At 46.4% G+C, this 20,676-nt stretch overlaps 1 protein-coding gene across 1 annotated transcript in view; it reads left to right on the top strand.

Moving 5' to 3' along the window:
• Positions 1-11,529: 11,529 nt before the first annotated feature.
• Positions 11,530-20,676, top strand: part of MPP4 (membrane protein, palmitoylated 4) — a gene marked incomplete at its 5' end in the record, with an annotated part of 40,853 nt that continues 31,706 nt past the window's right edge. Inside the window, 6 exons of the mRNA XM_015425515.1 lie at positions 11,530-11,651; positions 13,357-13,434; positions 14,706-14,786; positions 16,001-16,132; positions 18,653-18,734; positions 20,501-20,586. Of these exons, the coding sequence (XP_015281001.1) occupies positions 11,530-11,651; positions 13,357-13,434; positions 14,706-14,786; positions 16,001-16,132; positions 18,653-18,734; positions 20,501-20,586 (581 nt within the window). The remainder of the gene's footprint in view (positions 11,652-13,356; positions 13,435-14,705; positions 14,787-16,000; positions 16,133-18,652; positions 18,735-20,500; positions 20,587-20,676) is intronic.

The following is a 20,676-nucleotide window of genomic DNA, read 5'->3' as shown; positions in this document are numbered from 1 at the left end:
GCTTATCCCCGGACTAAAACTTTGTCTTAAAAGTGCCACTGTGACTGGACTCAAACTTTGTTCTGTCGCTACATGCTCCAGACCAACACGGCTACCCACCTGTATGCCATTATTGTTCATCAATCCCTTGTCAGCTTCTAGTGTTTCCCTCACTACTAGCTTGTCCTAATACAGATACTACCTTAGGGTTGCTCCTGGATTTCTCTAATGGACAAACGTGACTACCTGCAAATTCTACCTAGGTGTCTTTTTTTTTAAACAAGAGCTGTAGTTTGAGCTGAGCAAAGGGCAGCGAGACCAAACTCTTTTGCTTGCCCTTAAGCTTGGAGCAAAATGTCTGAAGTACACAATGGTGAGTGATTGTGCATGGGCATGAATTTGCATGCAGCTTAGGTCCCATACAGGCATGGGGAAAGTTGTAGTGAGAAAAAGAGGGGAAGCATGCAGGGATCACAGCTTCATGCCTTTTCCCCGTGCTACTCTCTGCTGGTGCCACCCTCCCCCGCCGTCAGAGCTTTTCTCTCAAGGGCAGTTTCTCTCAGAGCTCTCTCAGCCCCACCTACCTCACAGGGTGTCTGTTGAGGGGAAGGGGAAGGAGTTTGTAAGCCGCTCTGAGACTCCGAGTGAAAGGGCGGGGTGTAAATCCAATCTCCTCCTCCTCCTTGTTTAGAGCATGTTTGTATCTTGAGTAAAACATAAATAATCTTTAATTAGGTTTGCTTGTGTCCTTTATAAAGTTTGTATCTGAGCTATTCTTGGAAAGAGCACAAGGTCTTGTGAAAGCTCCTCAATAAAGCAGGGAAAATCCCCACATGGAAAGGGCCCAGGATGGACAGTGCGATGAAGAACTATGCTTAGGATGGGATTCCCTCTGAGTTCCTGTTTTGGCCTCCAGGTTTCCAATTGCCTGTCCCCAATGTCACTTTTGTGCAAAATGCTTTCAATATGTCTGCTCCCCAGGCAACCAGTGCATTATGTGAGGCAGGGAGAAAGTGATGTGATCTGTCCTACCCGAGATGGCGGAGCCAAACTGACCCTGGGCCCAGTCCAATGCTCCCCATGCTTCGTGGACTGTAACTAGCCAAGGCTAATTGTCTGTATGGGCAGTGCTGGTTGGAAGAGCAGTGGCTTACAAACTCCTTTCCCTTCCCCTCACCACAACAGACACCCTGTGAGGGAGGTGGGGCTGAGAGAGCTCTTTTGAGAACGGCTCTTGAGAGAACTTGTGACTGACTGAAGGTCACACCAGCAGTTGCATGTGGAGGAGTGGGGAATGAAAGCCGGTTCTCCCCGATTAGGGTCTGTGCTCTTAACCACTACACCAACCGCATTGCACATGAAAGCTCATACCTTGAATAAACCTTTGTTGGTCTTAAAGGTGCCACTGGACTCTCTATTAGCATCTCGGTAAGCCATAACTAAAGAAAGAAATCTGGAAATAGCTGGAGTCACCTGGCAACAGCTCTTAACGCAGACTTTGAAGGAAACATCCCCGCTGTCTGTTTGTTTAAGAGGCAGTAGAAGTGTAAAAGTGCAAATAATGAATATAAATATTGTAGGGTTGCCAAGTCTATTTTGCTTACCAGTGGGGGAGCCTCACCGGACTCTGGGAGCTGTACGAAGATGCGCGCACCAAGCAAGTGCGCGCGCCAGCAGCATGTCACCAGAAGTGATGCGTGACGTCGACCACGTTGAAGGCGTAGCCCCGATCGTCGGAGGGAAAACCACAGTTTTCCCTCCAACGATCGGGGCCACGCCCCCAGCGTGATTGACTGGGTTGCGTCACTTCTGGTGACGCAGCCACACTGCGCTTCGGGGGGCGGAGTTCCCCCCGGGGCCCGATTCCGCGGCGGCGTAAATCGGGCCTCCGAAGCGGGGGTTTACCCGCCCCCTGCCCCCACTTGGAAGCCCTAAAATATTGACGGGGAAGGGCTGTGGCTCAGTGGCCCAGCATCTGTTTGGCATTCAGAAGATCTCAGGTTCCATCTCCGGTTAAAATTATCTGGGAGGAAGGTGATGTGAAAGACCTCGGCCTGAGACCCTGGAGAACCGCTGCCAGTCTGAGTAGACAGTATAAGGCAGCTTCATGTGTGGGATTGCCAGTTCTGGGTTAGGAAATACCTGGAGATTTGGGGGGCGGAGCCTGGGGAGGGTGGGGTTTGGTGAAGGGAGGGACCTCGGCAGGGTACAAGGCCACAGAGTCCACTCCCAAAGCAGCCATTTGCTCCAGGGGCACTTGTTATGTACTGATGGAGCCTGGGTCTGAGCGAAGGCTCCAAAGGCCTTCAAGACTACTGGTTGTGTTGCCGGGAATGGGCCAATCATGTTTGTTGCTTATTACCCAATAGCTGCACTGTTAATAGTTACTTTGTATATAGTTTATGCAGATGAAGGATCCTAGCTGCCCACTTGGTATTGGTTGTTGTTTAAGGTAGGTGTGGTGTTTACAAGTATAAATTGGTTCCTGTTGAGTCTGTGTCTTTGGTTCGGAAGTTCAATCATGAAGCACGTTCTTATGAAAAGAGGTGCCTCGTCGCAATACTTAATAGAACTGGTCTCTGTCACCTGGGGGTCAGTCGTAATAGCAGGTGCCCCCTGGAGGCTGCCAATTCTATCCATGTGTTCATGGATTCAGTCATAGAGGTGCGATTGGACCACCCCCCGCCATTTTAAGAGCCCCGACAGGGGTCCAAACAGATAGCAAGACGATCCTTTAAAAGGACAGCCAGGAGCTGGGGATTGATGGGATTTTTCCAAACCAGAATCCTCCACAAGCACTCAGGAGTCTGATAAACTTTGCTGTGTCATTTTTGTCTATCAGTCTTTTAAAAATCTCTTGGGATGAACGTGTCAGAAGAGCTGTGTCGCTCCAGCACCGGCTTTCCTCCTCTTCAGCTTCCTCACAGGACCTGTAGAACCATATTGGTTCTCCCTGCACGTACCTCCAGCCCCCCCTCCCCAATTCCTACCTCCTTCCTCCCTGCCCCGTAGGGATGCCAGCCTCCAGGTGGGGCCTGGGGATCCCCTGGAATCACAGCTCATCTCCAGACTATAGAGTACATTACCACTGGAGGAAATGGCTGTTTTGGAGGGTGGACTCTGTGGCATTGAACCCCACTGAGGTCCCTGTCCTCCCCAGGCTCCATCCCCAAAATCTCCAGGAGTTTCTCAACTTGGATCCGACAACCCTAACCCCTGCATCCCCCACTGGTGACCGGGGGGGACGGGACGGGACCTGGCAACCCTTGTGCTTACATTTCTGGCCCCCTCCCTGTTCTTGTCCTCCTTTTCTTCTCTCTGATGTCACATGCCCCATTTTCTTCTCTCCAATCCACAACAAGCTACTGGTTTGCCGTCTGGTGGCATTAACTTCAGGCGTCGGATGTGCTCCTGAGTACACCAGGCACCCCCTCGTGAATCTGCGTCTCCTGAATTTTATTTTATTTCCCCCCCCCCCCGCATTCTTCTTAGTTACCTTCTCGTCTGCCACAGCAGAAGAAAGGGAGCAAGTTCTAAATATAGGCCCTAAGAAGGGCAGTAAAAGTGACAGTAATTCCTTTGCCTCTGGTAAGAAGATTGAGGTAATACATCTCCTGCTGTACTGCACAAGTTTCCCATCTGCAGGACAATTCCGGGGGGAAATGGCTGCCACCCTGCTGTGGTGACTCTGGAGACGACGAATTACAGGACATTACATTCCTGGTTAGTATTCTAGTTTCCTTACTTGTCTGTATTTTAGTGCAAATGGATGTATAGTTTCTCCTGATTATCAACGCACTTTACACATAGGCTTTCTGTATTTTGTATTGTTTCTGTATTTTGTATTGTTTCCGAATAACAATTGCATCTGTGTTTATAGCTTACTGCTGATTTATACAGCACTATATTCTTCTTCAAGTAAGATAAGATAATTTCATGCTAAGACATTCAGCCGTCTGATACCGGCTTGGAACTAATAGTTTTCTATTTTCTCCTCACTTAGAGGAGGGCAGGGAGCTGTTCCTGTTGGCAGCAGAAGATAGGACTTGCAATAATGGGTTTAAATTACAGGCGGAAAGATACGGGATGGATATTAGGATTGGGGGGGGTGGTTACAGTAAGAGAAGTCCAGCAGTGGAACTGGCTGCCTAGGGGGGGGGTGAGCTCCCCCTCTCTGCCAGACTTCAGGCAGCAGCTGGACATAACACTTGTCAGCGGTGCTTTAGGCTGATCTTGCATTGAGCAAGGGGTTGGACTAGATGGCCTCTCTGGCCCCTTCCAACTTTGTGATTCTACTAAAAGAATTTGCTTGAAAGCTCAGACAGAATGACAGTTCACAGAGGATTGGAATGCTCACTAGCCTTACCTCGGGAGGCCCAGATTTTTTAAAGACTACACCAGGCACGAGAGAACTACATTTTTTGTTTTTGCATGGCTTTTTCTTATTCTCCCCCTTCTGGGTGTCCATCCTGACTACACCATCTCTCTAGCAGCGTTTTAATACCTACATGAGAACTGATGATCTTTCTGAGAGCCAGTTTGGTGTAGTGGTTAAGTGCACAGACTCTGATCTGGGAGAACCGGGTTTGATTCCCCACTCCTCCACATGTAGCTGCTGGTGTGACCTTGGGTCAGTCACAAGTTCTCTCATGAGCTGTTCTCGAAAAAGCGCTCTCAGCCCCACCTACCTCACAAGGTGTCTGTTGTGGGGAGGGGAAAGGAAAGGAGATTGTAAGCCTCTCTGAGACTCCCTTAGGTAGTGAAGGGTGGGGGTATAAATCCAATCTCTTGTTCTTCTTCTTCTGTACAGCTTTTCTAATGTATGGTGAAAAGACACCTGAAAAAACTTCTTGAACTTGTTCAACTAGTACATAATTGTACGGCATTGACCTGAGGATTAAAATGCCGGGTTCGGCTTCAGCCCAGCACAGATCACATGCAATAATGACCAACATAACCTCCTGTTTTCACATACAGGCCCATAGCCAGGATTTTGTAATTCAGGGGGCGGTTTTTTTTAAATAAGTCGGGGGACACTGACATCACAAAAAAATAATTTTAAAAAAACTCGTCCCCACCGCCGGCTCGCTCAGCCCTCTGGAGGATCAAGCAACCTGTCATCACCCGGCTGCAGCATGTCTTGTGCCCACCCTCCAGGGCTCTCCAGCTCCAGCGAGACCCCCCCCCAAGTCAGTGTGCAAATCTGCGCTCCCCCCTCCCCTCCCCTGCAACCTTCAGATCCCGAGCTCTGCCCCTGGTTCATGTGCAGAGCGGTCAGGGGGGAGGGAGACAGAGGGCTGCTGCAGCTGCGTATCTCCTGGTTCTTTCCTTGGACTTAGCGGCTTCCCCATCTATTTCAGATCGGAAAGCTTTTACATCAGTCTCTTTGGCTTGCATCGCCCTAGAGGGGGGCATGTGGGGCAGGAGGAAGCGGAGCTGTGCCCATCTCTAAAGCACACAGAGTAGTAGGGAGGGTTACCACTCCCACCCCTTCCCAAATTGCTTCTGGGTAGCGTAAGGTGCGCGAGGAAGCCAGTGCCTGGTGGACTCCAAAGTGAAGAGGGCTCATAGCAGAAGGGAAGAGGCAGACCTCGTGGGAAGGGGGCTGAGAGTCGGGGGGACCTGGGGGTTGGGTGGAACTCGGGGGCCTGGGCAGGAAGTCAGGGGGCTGGGCCCCCAAATGCCCCACCATAACTATGGGGCCAGTTCACATATATATTCATGTTGTGTCAAAGTCAGTTTAAGCTGGTTATTTTTTAGACATTTAAATAGTGTGAGTTAGCGTTCTTTAAACAGAGGTGAGTTGCTCGCTTTTTAGCAAATGCTCATTTTGTTCCAGGGGATCTCATAATCCCGTCAAGGTTAGCGCCAGATGGAATGTTGTGTTTATCCAGAGTTCAAACATGGCTGTTTGCTGATGAGGAAATTAAATCTTTTCCCTTGGCAGTTTCCTGCATTGATCTTGCAATTTCTGTTTGGACTACAGATGTGCAAACATCACAAGCACCTATTGGATAATGTCTGTGCCGTCACTCATGATGATGACACTGCTTTCTTTCCCCTACATCTGTACTTCCCCCTTCTTCCTTTTTTTCCTTTTGCTACTTATGAAGTGGGCAGATCTCCTGGAGATTTTGTGTTTTTTGTTTAGTAGTGCATTGGGGCTAGCAGGAAAGACCAGGTTTTAAAATCCCCCATCCGGATATAAACAATTTTAGCTTTCCTAAAGATTAGTTCGCTGGTATAATAGGGCTGCCGGGTGTCCTGCTAGCAACCTCCACTTTCTGCTGCCACTCTGTCAGTGGGCGGGAGAAAAATTAATTTAAAAATCACCATTGGCACAATGGCATGATGTCACTTCCAGGAAAACCCAGAATTGACATCACACCACTCTAGGAGTCACCAGAAACTCTATGATTTTATCCCTTCATGTCCCTGCCCCCCCATCACAGGCTAGGTGCCAGCCATCAGCTGACAACCCTCAGTATAAAGGCTCAGAAGTTACACTTTTAATAACAGTGTCACTCAAAATGAAATTTGAAGAAGAGATTTGTGAACTGAATGCATCTATTTATTTAACTATAGCAAAGCTCTCAATTATTACCACACATTTTGAAAGTAACGAAGAGAAAAGCAGATTTTATTGGGCGATTCTGCATTGGCTTTTCCCTCTGCTGTTTTACCAAACCCACCTTGGAGCAGAAATTCCCCTCTGGACTGCATGCCGCTTTCACTTTCTTTGATCATCGGGTTTTATGGTACCGTCTGCATACATTTATGGCCATTCAGGGGTGACTTTATAGTCAGTACAGCATTGCCCCAGGGTACTTGAATATGGTTTTGAGCTGCACCTTTTCCTCAGTGTTGAGAAAAAGTGGAGCGAATGCCAGATGCAGAATTGCCCATTCTTAGGCTGCGATCACACACACTAAATAATCCACTTTCAATGCACTTTCCAACTGGATTTTACTGTGTGAACTGCAAAATCCAGTTGGAAAGTGCATTGAGAGTGGATTATTTAGTGTGTATGATTGCAGCCTTACGGTCCAATTCATACTGTCTAAAAGTGTAGGAATTACTTCCCTGTGGTCTGGTTCCTTGTATCAACTGCAGAATATCCTTCATAAGCACATCCTGTTTCTGTCATGAGCCCCCCCTGTCATATCTTTGGCATCCACCATTATTCTAGGAGGACAATTTCACACATCCTTAAAAACCTTCTAAGATAGTAAATCAGAAAGGGTATCATTCTTTCTCCCCAGTTCTGTGGTAATTCTAAAGTACAATTGTTGTTCAGTTGCACAGTCGAGTCCGACTCTTCGCGACCCCATGGACCAGATCACGCCAGGCCTTCCTGTCTTCCGCCATCCTCTGAAGTTTGCTCAACTTCATGTTCGTTGCACCTATGACACTGTCTAACCATCTCATCCTTTGCCTTTCCCGTCTTCTTTGACCTTCAATCTTTCCCAGCATCAGGGTCTTCTCCAGTGAGTGCTCCCTTCTCATTGGGTGGCCAAAGTACAATACCTTATGTGAAACAACATAAATGGCTTAACCTTGTGCTTTGTTTCCCAGTTAAGCATCTGTAATTTTTTTTTAATGTTGAATAGATGATCCACTCAGAGAAACGAGGGGATTCTGCGAGGATGAAGGAGAGACCGGAGAAGGGTGCCTCTCTGCACAGCCATGAAAACGGTGCAGTCCTTATTTCCCTTTCTGTAAATGTTTCATTATGTGGAAACAGATAAAAGTAATGGTAGATATTATTAAGATCTACATTTATATATACCATCGGTCTCAAGACTCCATTGTCTGCTTAGAGATGTATACATATTTTTTCATTGAAATGTATACCTTTTAAAATTGCTCAGTAGCTAGATTTTCAGATGAAAAAAGCAAAATGTAATAATTTGTTTACAATAGTCACATCCTTCTCTTCTGATAGGCTCAGGGCAGCAACAATAAACAAAACTGAGGCAAAATATGAGAAAAATTCACAAAAAATACAAATATTAATAAAAAATGCTCAACCATCTATAAATCTTTTAAAAGTTTCCCATATTATAGTTTTACTACTTTGCGATTATTAAACTTTGTAGGTCCTCAATCTCCGCAGCACGTAAACAATACAGAAATTTGTCACCTGAGTAACCGTTTTGGTTAAAAGCTCTCTGAAATAAATGAGGCTTGCAACCCTTTTGAATGACCATTGAGGAAAGAAATATGATAAGACACCATAAGGATGGCTGATGTTCCTTTCTGAGGTAAAAAGTCAGATTTCTGTCTGGTCAGTCACACTACTCATGATAGGTGGTAGATCTCAGAGGATGCACAAGAGAATTGGTTCCCTCTGAGGTAAAAAGTCCTATTTCTGACTGGTCAGTCACACTACTCTCGATAGCTGGTAGAACTCAGAGGATGCCCAGGAGAGGTGGTCCCTCCTGAGGTAAAAAAAATCTGATTTCTGACTGGTCAGTCACACTACTCATGATAGCTAGTAGATCTCAGATGATGATGTGGTTCCTTCTGAGGTAAAAAGTCCAATTTTTGACTGGTAGGTCACACTAGTCATGATAGCTGGTAGACCTCAGAGGATGAACAGGAGAGGTGGTCCCTCCTAAAGGAAAAAGTCCAATTTCTGACTGGTAGGTAATGCTACTCATGATAGCTGGTAGATCTCAGAGGACACATTGGAGAGGTTAGTCCTTCAGGTATGAGGGTCCAATATTCTCAAGGGCTGTGAAATTAATGACCAGCACCTTGATTTGAATTTGGAAGCAGATCAGTAGCTAGTGTAGTTATTTCAGTATTCATATGGTATTGATCATATTAGTCCATCCAACTTAGAAAACTGGGCAGCTCTTGTGTTGTGCCAGATAAAGTTCCCAAGTTCTCTTCAAAAGCTCAGATAAGTTTAAAATGAACCACATGGCATCCTCAAACAGCGCAAAAGTGTTATGTTCAGGATAAATCCAAAGATAATGGGGCACAATAGTTTGTTCTCACTGGTTAGAGAGAGGCCCCCACTCAAATACTTCCTGTGAAGGAAATTGTTTGATCTAGATTATGTTCCCAGTTCACTGAATGCTTTAAATATTTATGCAATGAGCTATATTTTCTGAGCAGTTTCTAGGTTATGAAGTGTACATTTTGGAAGTCTAGATGAAAAATTATATATAGTAAATCCACTTTACACATGTATGACAGTTGAATCTTTAAACAGCAGAGTATAACATGACTGGAAATAAAATGACACTTCAGCACGTTATACAACGAAACTTTATGGCACATGCTGTGGTTGAACTTGCTCTTTTTCCATTTGGGGGTGAACTGTGTGGCAATGGTGTGAAAATGTAAATGGAAGAATGCCATAGAATGGCATTAGATATTTTTAAGAGCTTTAAGAAATACTGTATTTTTCAAACAAAAATTCTGTGAAGAGTGAAGATTGGGTCCCGAGTACTGGGAGTGGAAGGGGAATTATTTATTTTAAATACTTATATCCCTCTGTACTGGTTAGGAGCACAGACTCTAATCTGGGGGAACTGGGTTTGATTCCCCACTCCTCCGCATGCAGCTGATGGTGTGGCCTTTGGTCAGTTACAAGTTCTTTCAGAGCTGTTCTCTCAAGGACAGTTCTTGGGAGAGCTCTCTCAGCCCCACCTACCTCACAGGGTGTCTGTTGTGCGGAGGGGAAGGGAGAGGAGATTGTAAGCCGCTCTGAGACTCCTTCAGGTAGTGAAGGTCGGGGTATAAATCCAATCTTCTCCTCCTCCCCTTCCTCCTCTCTTAGACGCTGTACCAATGCAGCTAATAACTGCTACCTAAAAGCATGCAAATTAGGTGGGCATTCTCCCTCCCCTCTGATTCTTTAAAGGGAATGCAACTGAATGGCCAAGTAGGCACACGGGGAAGGACTCAGTGAGTTTACGGAGAGCTAACAGTTTGAACTGAGCCTAGAAACAAATAGGTGACCACAGCAAATAGAATGATTATGGAGTCGTCCCTCTTTGTTCAGTGAGCTCCAGTTAGTAACCGAGCAGCCCCATTCTTCACCTGGCATTTCTGAACACTCTTCAAAGACCCGCCCTTCAAGTACGTGTTACAGAAGTCCAATCTGGCTGTTACGATGCTATGAATTAATATAGAGAGTTTGCAGCATGCTAGGAAAGGGAGAAGTTGAGAGACCAGCTAAACTGATACTGATAAAAAGACCTCTACAGTCTGAACACGCAGATGCTGCAAAGGATCCAGAAGTATCCCGAACGGTGTGACTGATTCTTTAAAGGGAATGCAGCTGCATTCAAAATGAGCTCCAGCTCAGATCAACCTAGCCACCCGTGGTCTTGTCTAAGTTGGTTTGTTACACCACATTCATTCCATTTACTAGGCTGCTAGGCTGATCAATGCCACCTGTCCCCAAATCAGTTCAAAAATGAGATTGAAGTGCATGTAGAGTAATTAACACATGGAATCCACTGCCGCAGGAAATAGTGGCAGCTACAGGCATAGACAGCTTCAAGAGGGGATTGGATAAACATATGGAGCAGAGGTCCATCAGTGGCTCTTAGCCACATTGATGGAACCTTATGTATGGGGCAGTGATGCTCTATATTCTTGGTGCTTGGGGGGGGGGGCAACAGTGGGAGGGCTTCTGGAGTTCTGGCCCTGTGGGTGAACCTCCTGATGGCACCTGGGTTTTGGCCACGACATGACACAGTGTGTTCGACTGGATGGGCCACTGGCCTGATCCAACATGGCTTCTCTTATGTTCTTAGATAACTGGTTCCATCCAAGAAATTCTGGATTTAAGCATCCTCCACACGCTCAAGGACCTTGCCGAAAGCAAAATGTTGGCTACTTGGCTTGTATTTCTTTAGATCCAAGGGATCTAAGGAAGGGCTTTTCATGCTATCGGCTCCTTTAAGGATATCAGGATCTTATCAAGGAGTTATTCGTGAGTCCTCTCTTTCTAGCAGCTCCGATTATCCAGGAAGAGTATTGGTCATCATGGAGACGAGATTGGTTTGTGCTGTTCTGCAAAGAGTTGCTGTGATAGGTACTGTAGCAATTGTTTTGCCTACCTCTTGTGGAAGAAGTTGTGCAGACTGCTGTGCATTTGGAAGGACATGTTTGGATTTGGTTTCTAGCATGAGGTTTAAAATAGACCTTCAGTGTATGAGCGGACACCTTTGCAGCCAGCCCTATATAATTACATTTCAGGAATACAACTCGATTTCGGTAGTTTTGTCGCATAATCCAACAATATGATATGACTACAAGCTTTAGGGAGCCCAAGAAGTCCTGCTAAGATTGCATATGCATACAATTTCCCCTTATCCATCCTTCAAATGTCCCAGAGGGAATAATGCAATTCCCATAGACAAACACTATTGTGAACAAAACCAGACTATGTTTAGAGATGAATATGTCTCCCAACTTCGGTTATGCTTTCTGTTGACTTGTTATCCTGACAAGAAATCTGTAGATGAATTTGAGGGACGTGTTGTCTGTATTAATCTTGTGTTATCTCTGGGGTTTGGGAATTAGGTTTATCTCATGTCCTGTCTCTGGTCCTGCAAGAACTAAGCCAGTTCTATAAAAGAGATACCAACGGGGTTGGCATATTGTACGACCTTCTCCGGTCCCCGTGGCTACAGTCTCTTCTAAAGGTAACGTCTCTTCCATTGAGAACCAACTCATTTTAGTAATGATTGTGCTTTACCTTGCAGCGTATGGAATTGATTTCTGTCTGTATCATTGAGGATTAATTTTAAGTATATTTCATAGTGGGGACCTGTAATGAGCAAAGGCTTTGGGTGTGAAGAGAATTCATTCTTCCACTGATGATTTGCTGTCTCCTGCTCTAGACTGGGTGTGTAAATTATTTTTTGTCTGGAAAAAAAAATACGGGTGTTATATAAGACAATCTATAACAGCTCAGGACATGAAACATCCTGAATAATGTTATATCTTCTGAAACCGTAGAACTATAATGCTCACCCCTAATTCCACAACATTTATGAACAACTACAATAGCACGAGCCCTAACACCAGTCCTTATGGAATCCCAGATTAGGGATGGGCACAAACCAGCTCATGAACTATTCAGCACGAATTTTAGCCAGTTTGTGGTTTGTGAAGTAATGTTCGTGAACTGAAGAGCAGCCACAAACTTCCACGAATCTGATGCCGTTCGTGCTAAGTTTACTCAGGAGCCTTTGGTGAGAGACGTTTGTCAAAAGCCCTTTAGAAGTCTTTGGAGAGAAGGGAAAGAAAAATGAGTGAAGATTGGGATGAATTTGAGCAAAAGCTGTTATGTGGGTAGGTTGATTTTTGCTGCGATTCTTTCATGCAGAAGAGAAGTCAACAGAGAGTTTCACCAGGTTGGTGCCAGGGCCAAGAGAAGTCACAGTGATTCTCATGTGGCGTACTATGTAGTAGTTCCAGTACTAGAATGGCTAGCAGTTTTTCAGGTCAAAGGTTATTGCGTTTATTGGGTTCCACTGGGGTGTTAGAACACCAAATGGTTGACAAAATGGTTGACAGCTGTGTTATACAGTATGCCTTTTTTGTGCAATGTAGTAGTTCCAGTACTAGAATGGCTAGCAGTTTTTCAGGTCAAAGGTTATTGCGTTTATTGGGTTCCACTGGGGTGTTAGAACACCAAACGGTTGACAGCTGTGTTATACAGCATGCCTTTTTTGTGCGAATGGCATCCACAGTACAACTCCAGTATGGTTCTGCCCGTGCTTTACAAATGTATGATGCACAAAACATAGTTAAGTAGCCAGATTCATCTGATTTCCAAGATAGTGCAGGATGTTGGGGTAAAGACGCATGTATGTTGTAGGCCAGTGGTAGCGAACCTATGGCACGGGTGCCAGAGGTGGCACTCAGAGCCCTCTCTGTGGGCACGCGTGCCATCGTCCCAGCCAGGCCCAGACCATCATTAAAGTGTCGAATTCTCTGCCAAATAATTTTAAGTAAATGAAAGCATTTGGGATTGCTTTCCTTACTTTGTTTGGATCATCTTAAGTTAATGTAGGAGTTGTTTTTTCTAAAGTAAAACCTCAGTATTCAGGTTCAATTGCCGTGTTGGCACTTTGCGATAAATAAGTGGGTTTTGGGTCACAGTTTGGGCACTCGGTCTCTAAAAGGTTCGCCATCACTGTTGTAGGCGCATGGTTGGGAAAATAGGCACCTAAAAGACAAGGCAGATGTATGTGTTTAAAACCCACGCAGAAGGAAATGGGGTAACTGGGGGAGGGGGGGATGTGTGGAGCATGTGTGTAATCCATTTGCATGGATAATGTTTCCCACCTGACACTTTGCCGCAGCAGTGATTTATTGATCTCCAATACTTTCTACTCTTAGGTGTATGAGTGTCTTCATCAATACATCAAAAGGAAGCCGGTTCCTCTCACACCACAGGCACGCGCCTTGACCCATGAGGTAAGATGGATTTTCTTGATGGAGGCTGATCCTCTGTGATAGGAAATAACCCACAATTTAGAAAACCCTTTTTTTTCCTGGGTTTTTAATAATGAATTCTCTGGGAAGGGCGCCCTAATGCTAAGATGGTCACCACTCTTTTTCTGCATACGCTAGGGTAAGTTTAGTTGGCATACTGAGATCACCCAACAGCAAAATTCAACGTTTCCCGTCTGGGAGAATGTGTCATGCCTTGCTTTGGTACCACTGTATCCTCCTACAGCCAACATTTCTGGAAATCAACACAAAGCAGGTCCACATTGGTATTTTTGTGGCGGGAACGGTAATTTTTGCAAGGGAAAGGGATAGGGGCCACTTGGACAGGAAACCATTGATGTTACAAGAGCATGGTCACCATAGGCAACAGAAGTACACGCAAAATGAGTGATGTAGAGGCAGTTGTAGATGTAGAGGCAGTGATGTAGAGGCACTGCCACAGGAAGTGGTGGCGGCTACAGGCATGGACGGCTTCAAAAGGGAATTGGATAAGCATATGGAGCAGAGGTCCATCAGTGGCTATTAGCCACAAGGTATAGATAGGGGCTCTGGGGCAAGTGATGCTCTGTCTTCTTGGTGCTGGGGGGGGTCAACAGTGGGGGGGCTTCTAATGTCCTGGCCCCACTGGTGGACCTCCTGATGGCACCTGGTATTTCTGGCCACTGTGTGACACAGAGTGTTGGACTGGATGGGCCTTTGGCCTGATCCAACATTGGCGTCTCTTATGTTCTTATGTTCAGTTACCATCCAGGAATGGTGGCTAGAATCTGGTCTGCTCTGCACCCCATCCTCTTCTTCACCTATTTCTGAGAGATGCAGGGCCATGGACTAGACCAGTTGAGTTGCTGCAGTTGCAATAACATAGGTAGGCCGCCTTGCACCAGAGCAAGGAGATAGATCACTCTACTCCAGGGCTGTTTACATTAAAGTCCTATCCCATCCAGCAAGCATAACACGAAGGGTAGAATATGAGCTTCCGTGAGTCACTGCTCTCTTCTTCAGATAGTCTTTAAGGTGCTACCAGGGCCGACCCTACTTCGCTTCCAAGTCAACTCTGGGCTATCCAGGGCAGGGCTGGGAAAGAGCACAGAGGCATTTTGATCAAATATTTGTTGGTGCATTTTACTACTTAGTATTTTAATGGTTTTCAGCCCTTTTTTTTTTTTTTAGAAAGCACCAAGGAACATATCGTACGCTTTCTGAAGGTTCATTTAGTCTTCCTTACTTATCCTCAGGTAGCGGAGTTGTTGCGTGGAGTCCACCCAACATCAGAGGTCAGGGAGCTGAGGCGACTTCTACGTGGCCCCCACTTGAAGGCAAGTACTGACCCCCAAATTTGTCACATGGCGGATTGGCTAGGAGGAAGAGGAGCAGAAGATTACGAAGATGTATAGTGGCTCAGAGGTTAAGACGCTGAGCTGCAGACTGGAAGGTCTGTAGTTTAGCAGTTCGAGACCCGAGTGCCACATGACGGAATGAGCTCCTGTCTCTGGCCCCAGCTCCTGCCAACCTAGCAGTTCGAAAGCAAGAAATTGCAAGTAGATAAATAGGTATCGCTTCGGTGGGAAGGTAACAGCGTTCCGTGCACCTCGGCATCCAGTCATGCCGGCTCCATGACCACGGATACATCTTCGGACGGTGCTGGCTCTTCGGCTTGGAAATGGAGATGAGCACCGCATCCCTAGAGTCGGATTCGATTAGCTTTCGATCAAGGGAAACTTTTACCTTCTAGTTGAAAGGGGGCAACTCATTCCTTGAAGACCTTCTTTCCTGTTCTGCCAACTGGCCACTTAGTATTTTATTGCCATGAAAGAATTATTATTATTTGGTGGAGGGGCTGTGGCTCAGTGGAAGAGCTTCTGGATTGGATATGGAGCCTGGATGTGGAAAAGATCCCTTCTCACACAGCCTGTCCATTCATTTCTGGTTGAGTCCCCCCATCTCTACGAGGGCAGTAACTGTGACCCAACTTGCAGGAATGGTATGAGAACAAATAAGATTAATAAGTCACATTCAATGAACACTGACATGTCAGCTTTCTGCTAGAAGGTGCCCAAATGAAAAACCAAATGGGAGCATTGGACTGTCAATTAGGAATGTCAGCCTCCAGGCGGGACCTGGGGATCCCCCGGAATTACTGCTCATCTCCAGACTACAGAGATCAGTTCCCCTGGAGAAAATGTCTGCTTTGGAGGGAGGCCTCTGTGGCCTTGTACCCCACGTGGTTAAGTACGCGGACTCTAATCTGGGAGAACCGGGTTTGATTCCCCACTCCTCCACTTGCAGCTGCTGGATGACCTTGGGCAAGCCATAGTTCTGACAAGAGTTGTTCTCTCAAGGACAGTTCTGGAAAGAGCTCTCTCGGCCCCGTCTGTTGTGGGGAGGGGAAGGGAAAGGAGTTTGTAAGCCACTCTGAGACTCCGAGTGAAGGGCGTGGTATACATCCAATCTCCTCTTCTTCTTTCCACATCTTACTTCCCAGAAGTCGCTTTCCAAGATGGTCTAACCCCTCCATTCCCCCCACACACAGGCTTTACTATCCGCTCACGATACTGTGGCCCAGAAAGATTATGAACCGATTCTTCCACCTCTGCCGGACAACATCCCTGAAAACGAGGAAGCCATGAGGATTGTCTGCCTTGTGAAAAACAAGCAACCCCTCGTAAAGTTCCATTTTACATTTGAACTTGTGCAGCCTGTTCTTAGTAATAAATTTCCCTCGAAGTTCTAAAAAAATGGCGTACAGAATTTGAGTTACCTCACCCTTTAACTCATGCTCATTTTGCTACATTTATGTTTGCCTTTAAACGTGTGTTCAAAGGTATGATACGCTTTTGAGGTTGAAGATGTGCGTGTGGACTGAAGATTTAGTTGTAAAGAAGCGTCTTCTAAATGACCTGGGAAGATATTCAGTAATTGTACAAGACTGTTTCTAGATTTAGATCAGGGCCCCCTAACATGGTGCCCACCGACACCTTTGTGGCACCCATCGGGTCGTAAAGTTCCATTTTACATTTGAACTTGTGCAGCCTGTTCTTAGTAATAAATTTCCCTCGAAGTTCTAAAAAAATGGCGTACAGAATTTGAGTTACCTCACCCTTTAACTCATGCTCATTTTGCTACATTTATGTTTGCCTTTAAACGTGTGTTCAAAGGTATGATACGCTTTTGAGGTTGAAGATGTGCGTGTGGACTGAAGATTTAGTTGTAAAGAAGCATCTTCTAAATGACCTGGGCAGATATTCAGTAATTGTACAAGACTGTTTTTAGATTTAGATCAGGGGCCCCTAACATGGTACCCACCGACACCTTTGTGGCACCCATCGAGCGTTTTTAGGAAGTGGGAGAAACCAGTTAGGCCTTTTGCCCAGCAAGACCTCTGATGACTATAGGAGATTTGATTAGCTTTGCAAATTTTAAAAAATGTTACTTCAGCCACAGCTGCCCCCAGGACACAAGGATCTGCACTGTGTTACTAAAGTTAAGCTGTGGCAGCCATTTTGTAGCTGGCTCTGCCTCCTAAGGTTGCCATTCCCCGGGTCCAGGCAGGGAATCCTCCAGTTTTGGGGGCTTCTGCCGACCAGCTGACCAGCGGGGGAACCCCGCCCCCAAAGAGTGACATCCCCTACATCGTCCAGAAGTGACGTCATTATGTTGGGCACATCATGCAGTGATGCTCTGGTTTTTCAGCAAAACTCTATGGTTTGAGGGCAATTTTACTACAGTATTCTGCCTTCAAACCAGAGCATCATCCCACCCCCATAGAGTGACGTCACCAGGCGATGTCCCCTACATCGTCCGGAAGTGACGTCATCATGCTGGGCACATCATGCAGTGATGCTCTGGTTTTTCAGCAAAACTCTATGGTTTGAGGGCAATTTTACTAAAGTGTTTTGCCTTCAAACCAGAGCATCACCCCACCCCCATAGAGTGACATCACCAGGCGATGTCCCCTACATCGCCCAGAAGTGACGTCATCATGTTGGGGACATCATGCAGCGATGCTCTGGTTTTTGAGCAAAACTCTATGGTTTGAGGGCAATTTTACTACCGTGTTTTGCCCTCAAACCAGAGCATCACCAGATGACGTCCCCAACGTGATGGCATCACTTCCATGTGATGTTGCATCGCAGAGCCCAGATCCGCTGCTGGAAGGCTCCCTCCTACCTCCCGCCAGTGCATTCATGAGACCTGGCAACCCTACTGCCTCCTGCGGCAGCCATTTCGTGGCAGCCATCTTGTTGCTGCACCCACTGTGCCATGTCAGAATTCCAAATGTGCCCGCAGGCTCAAAAGGGTTGGGGGACCTCTGATTTAGATCATATTTTACCTGTTTTTAAGAAACTGTTGGCCTGGCCAGGGCAGTTGGTTGGCTGCTGTGAGAAACCAGATGCTGGGCTAGATGGACCACTGGTCTGGCCCAGCAGGTTCCACTTATGTCCTTACAGCCTGAGCCCAAGGGACAGATACAGGTTTTCTACATCTGAGTAGACTAACTATAACATCCTTATCCTGTCCTTCTGGTCAGTACATGGTTCTCTCCTCCTCCTCATGATTTTTTAAAATGATTCTGTTAGGAATAGAGCTACGGGGGATTATGTGGCTTTCACATTAATGAAATCCAATTGTGTGGTGGCTGATATTGTGTGCTTCTTAAGAAACATGATGTCTCTCTCTGAGAGCCAGTTTGGTGTAGTGGTTAGGAGCGCGGACTCTTATCTGGGAGAACCGGGTTTGATTCCCCACTCCTCCACATGCAGCGGCTGGTGTGACCTTGAGTCAATCACAAGTTCTCTCAGAGCTGTTCTCTGAAGAGCAGTTCTTGAGAGCTCTCTCAGCCCCACCTACCTCACAGGTTCTCCATGGCGGGGAGGGAAAGGAAAAGGAGATTGTAAGCCGCTCTGAGACTCCTTCAGGTAGTGAAGGGCGGGGTATAAATCCAGTCTCCTCTTCTTCTTCTGTCTTGGATCCTGCCTACCTATTGGCTCTATAGCTGAGGGAGGAGGCAGAGGTTGGCAGAAAAATGGAGCATCTACAGAGGGAAGGAACATCTGCTGAGGGATCCATCCTTAATGTTTCTCTACCATCTGTATTAATTTCTGAAAACTCACCAACTGTACACTTTAAATGAATAAAATGGGAAAGGAAAAGAAATAATGCATTTAAAACATTTTTCCCCTAGGGGGCCACTATTAAACGCCACGAGCTAACAGGAGACATTACGGTGGCAAGAGTCATCCATGGCGGGTTGGCAGATAGAAGCGGTAAGAGGAATTTAAAATGTGCATCAGGGAAGGGATGGTGGGTTAGCTGCTTTCTATTTCCCTTCCCCCCCCCCCTTCTCTTTTGCAATGAACCTTTTGATGAAGACATCTTTTGGGCTTTACTTAGTGCAGTCTGTTTCTCTGGGATATTTCACTTAATCTCTTCCTCGTGTGCTAGACTGCATGGGTACTGCCAGGTTGCTTATAGGTTATCTTGTTCTTGCTGTACTACTGCTCTGGAAGACTACCTTCTCAACAGGTCAGTCTAGATGTTCTCAGGAGATCCTGTGTGGTGGCAGCTGATTACCAGCATACTTTCCAGGGAACCCTTGGTATAAGAAAAGAAAGGCACCATTTTCCTTTTCCCACCTAGAGGCCTTCACTGAAATGGGGTCTTGGAGGCTTCAAAAGCTCACTTCAGAGGGTCCATTAAAAAAAAAAAAAAGCCCACTCCTTGGGTTGCCAAGTCCTCCCTGGCCACCAGCAGAGGGTTGGGATGTAGTAGGGATGCCAGACCCCCTGGTTTTGGGCGCTTCTCTCTGCCACCGGCCAGATGGGTGGTAGGGGAGAATTACCCCCTAAGCAGGCAAGAAGCCGGAAATACACGAGGTGCTTACGTAACCTGGAAGTGATGTAGGCATGTCAATGATGTTGTTGGGATGCTCTGATTTTTGGGCAAAACTCTATGGTGGAAGCTAATTCTATCATAGAGGTTTTGCCCACAAACCAGAGCATTACCCGCTAACGTCCCTACATCACTTCTAGGTGACATATGTTGGAAAAATAGTAAAAAATGCTTAAATTGTTCAGTGTGTCAATGGATTTTGCTTCACTGAATGCGGAGACTTTCTGTTTAAAAAGCTTTATTTCTAATGGTAAAGGGTATACAGGAAAACTACAAATAAACAAAACATCTAAGAGCTACATTTCTGCTGCTTACTTCTCAAAGCAGTTACACACTTCTCAAGCAACCTTCTTCTCGACCCCTAGAAAGGAAGACACCTGAAAATAGTAACCAATAATTGTTTGTAAACACACTCAGATTCGCTGGCTTTTTCCACATTGGCTGTCTGCCAGGTTTTTCCTTCCAGGTCAGTCTAGACAATAGCATAGAAAGGCAAACAAGTTAACCCTATAATGGTTGGAATCTGAGACCTTGCAAACACATACATTTCCAACAATAGGCACGTCATGTATATTTCCAGCTTCTTGCCTGTTTGGGGGGGGGGGTAATTCCCCCCTGCCAGCCAGCTGGCTGGTGGCAGAGGGGAACGCCCAAAACCAGGGGACCCCTGCCCGCACTGGCTTCTTCCCTCCCCACTCCCAGTAAGTTCACCCCCATCCCCTGCGGGATGGTCCGACGGACCTGGCACCCCTAGGACATAGGGCTCCCAGCTCCAGTTTGGAAAACTCCTGGAGATCTGGGGATGGAGCCTGGGGAGGACAGGGACCTCAGTGGGGTACAATGCCAGAGAATCCACCCTCCAAAGCACCCATATTTCTCCAGGGGAACTGATCCCTGTAGACTGGAGATGAGCTGTAATTCCGGGGGACCCCCAGGCCTTCCTGGAGGCTGGCATCCTACCCACTCCTCTGATACTTGTACTTATATGAAAGGCTAGAGTGTTGAGACTATGTCTAGTCTGCGCACTGAATATCTTTGCCCAGATCTGGGGCCAAGAATCCAGCTCTCTCTTGAAAGCGCAGCGTGTCTTTGCCTACCTCTTCTTTGGTGGAGCTCTTCACATCGGCCTTTTTTGTTGCAGGGTTGTTGTATGCTGGAGACAAATTGGTAGAGGTGAACGGGGTTCCGGTGGAAGGGCTGGAGCCGGAGCAAGTCATCCACATTCTGGTACGATTATACGAAGATTTTAATAGCACCCAACGGCAGCACGTAATCAGTGCAAATGAACACAGAACGACACCCTGAAAGCCACAGTTT

The sequence above is a fragment of the Gekko japonicus genome, unplaced genomic scaffold, assembly GCF_001447785.1.
Source record: "Gekko japonicus isolate JY-2015 unplaced genomic scaffold, Gekko_japonicus_V1.1 scaffold604, whole genome shotgun sequence".
In the NCBI taxonomy this organism is placed as follows: domain Eukaryota; kingdom Metazoa; phylum Chordata; class Lepidosauria; order Squamata; family Gekkonidae; genus Gekko; species Gekko japonicus.
The sequence above is the reverse complement of the archived record's forward strand: the minus strand, read 5'-3'. Positions and strand labels throughout refer to the sequence as shown.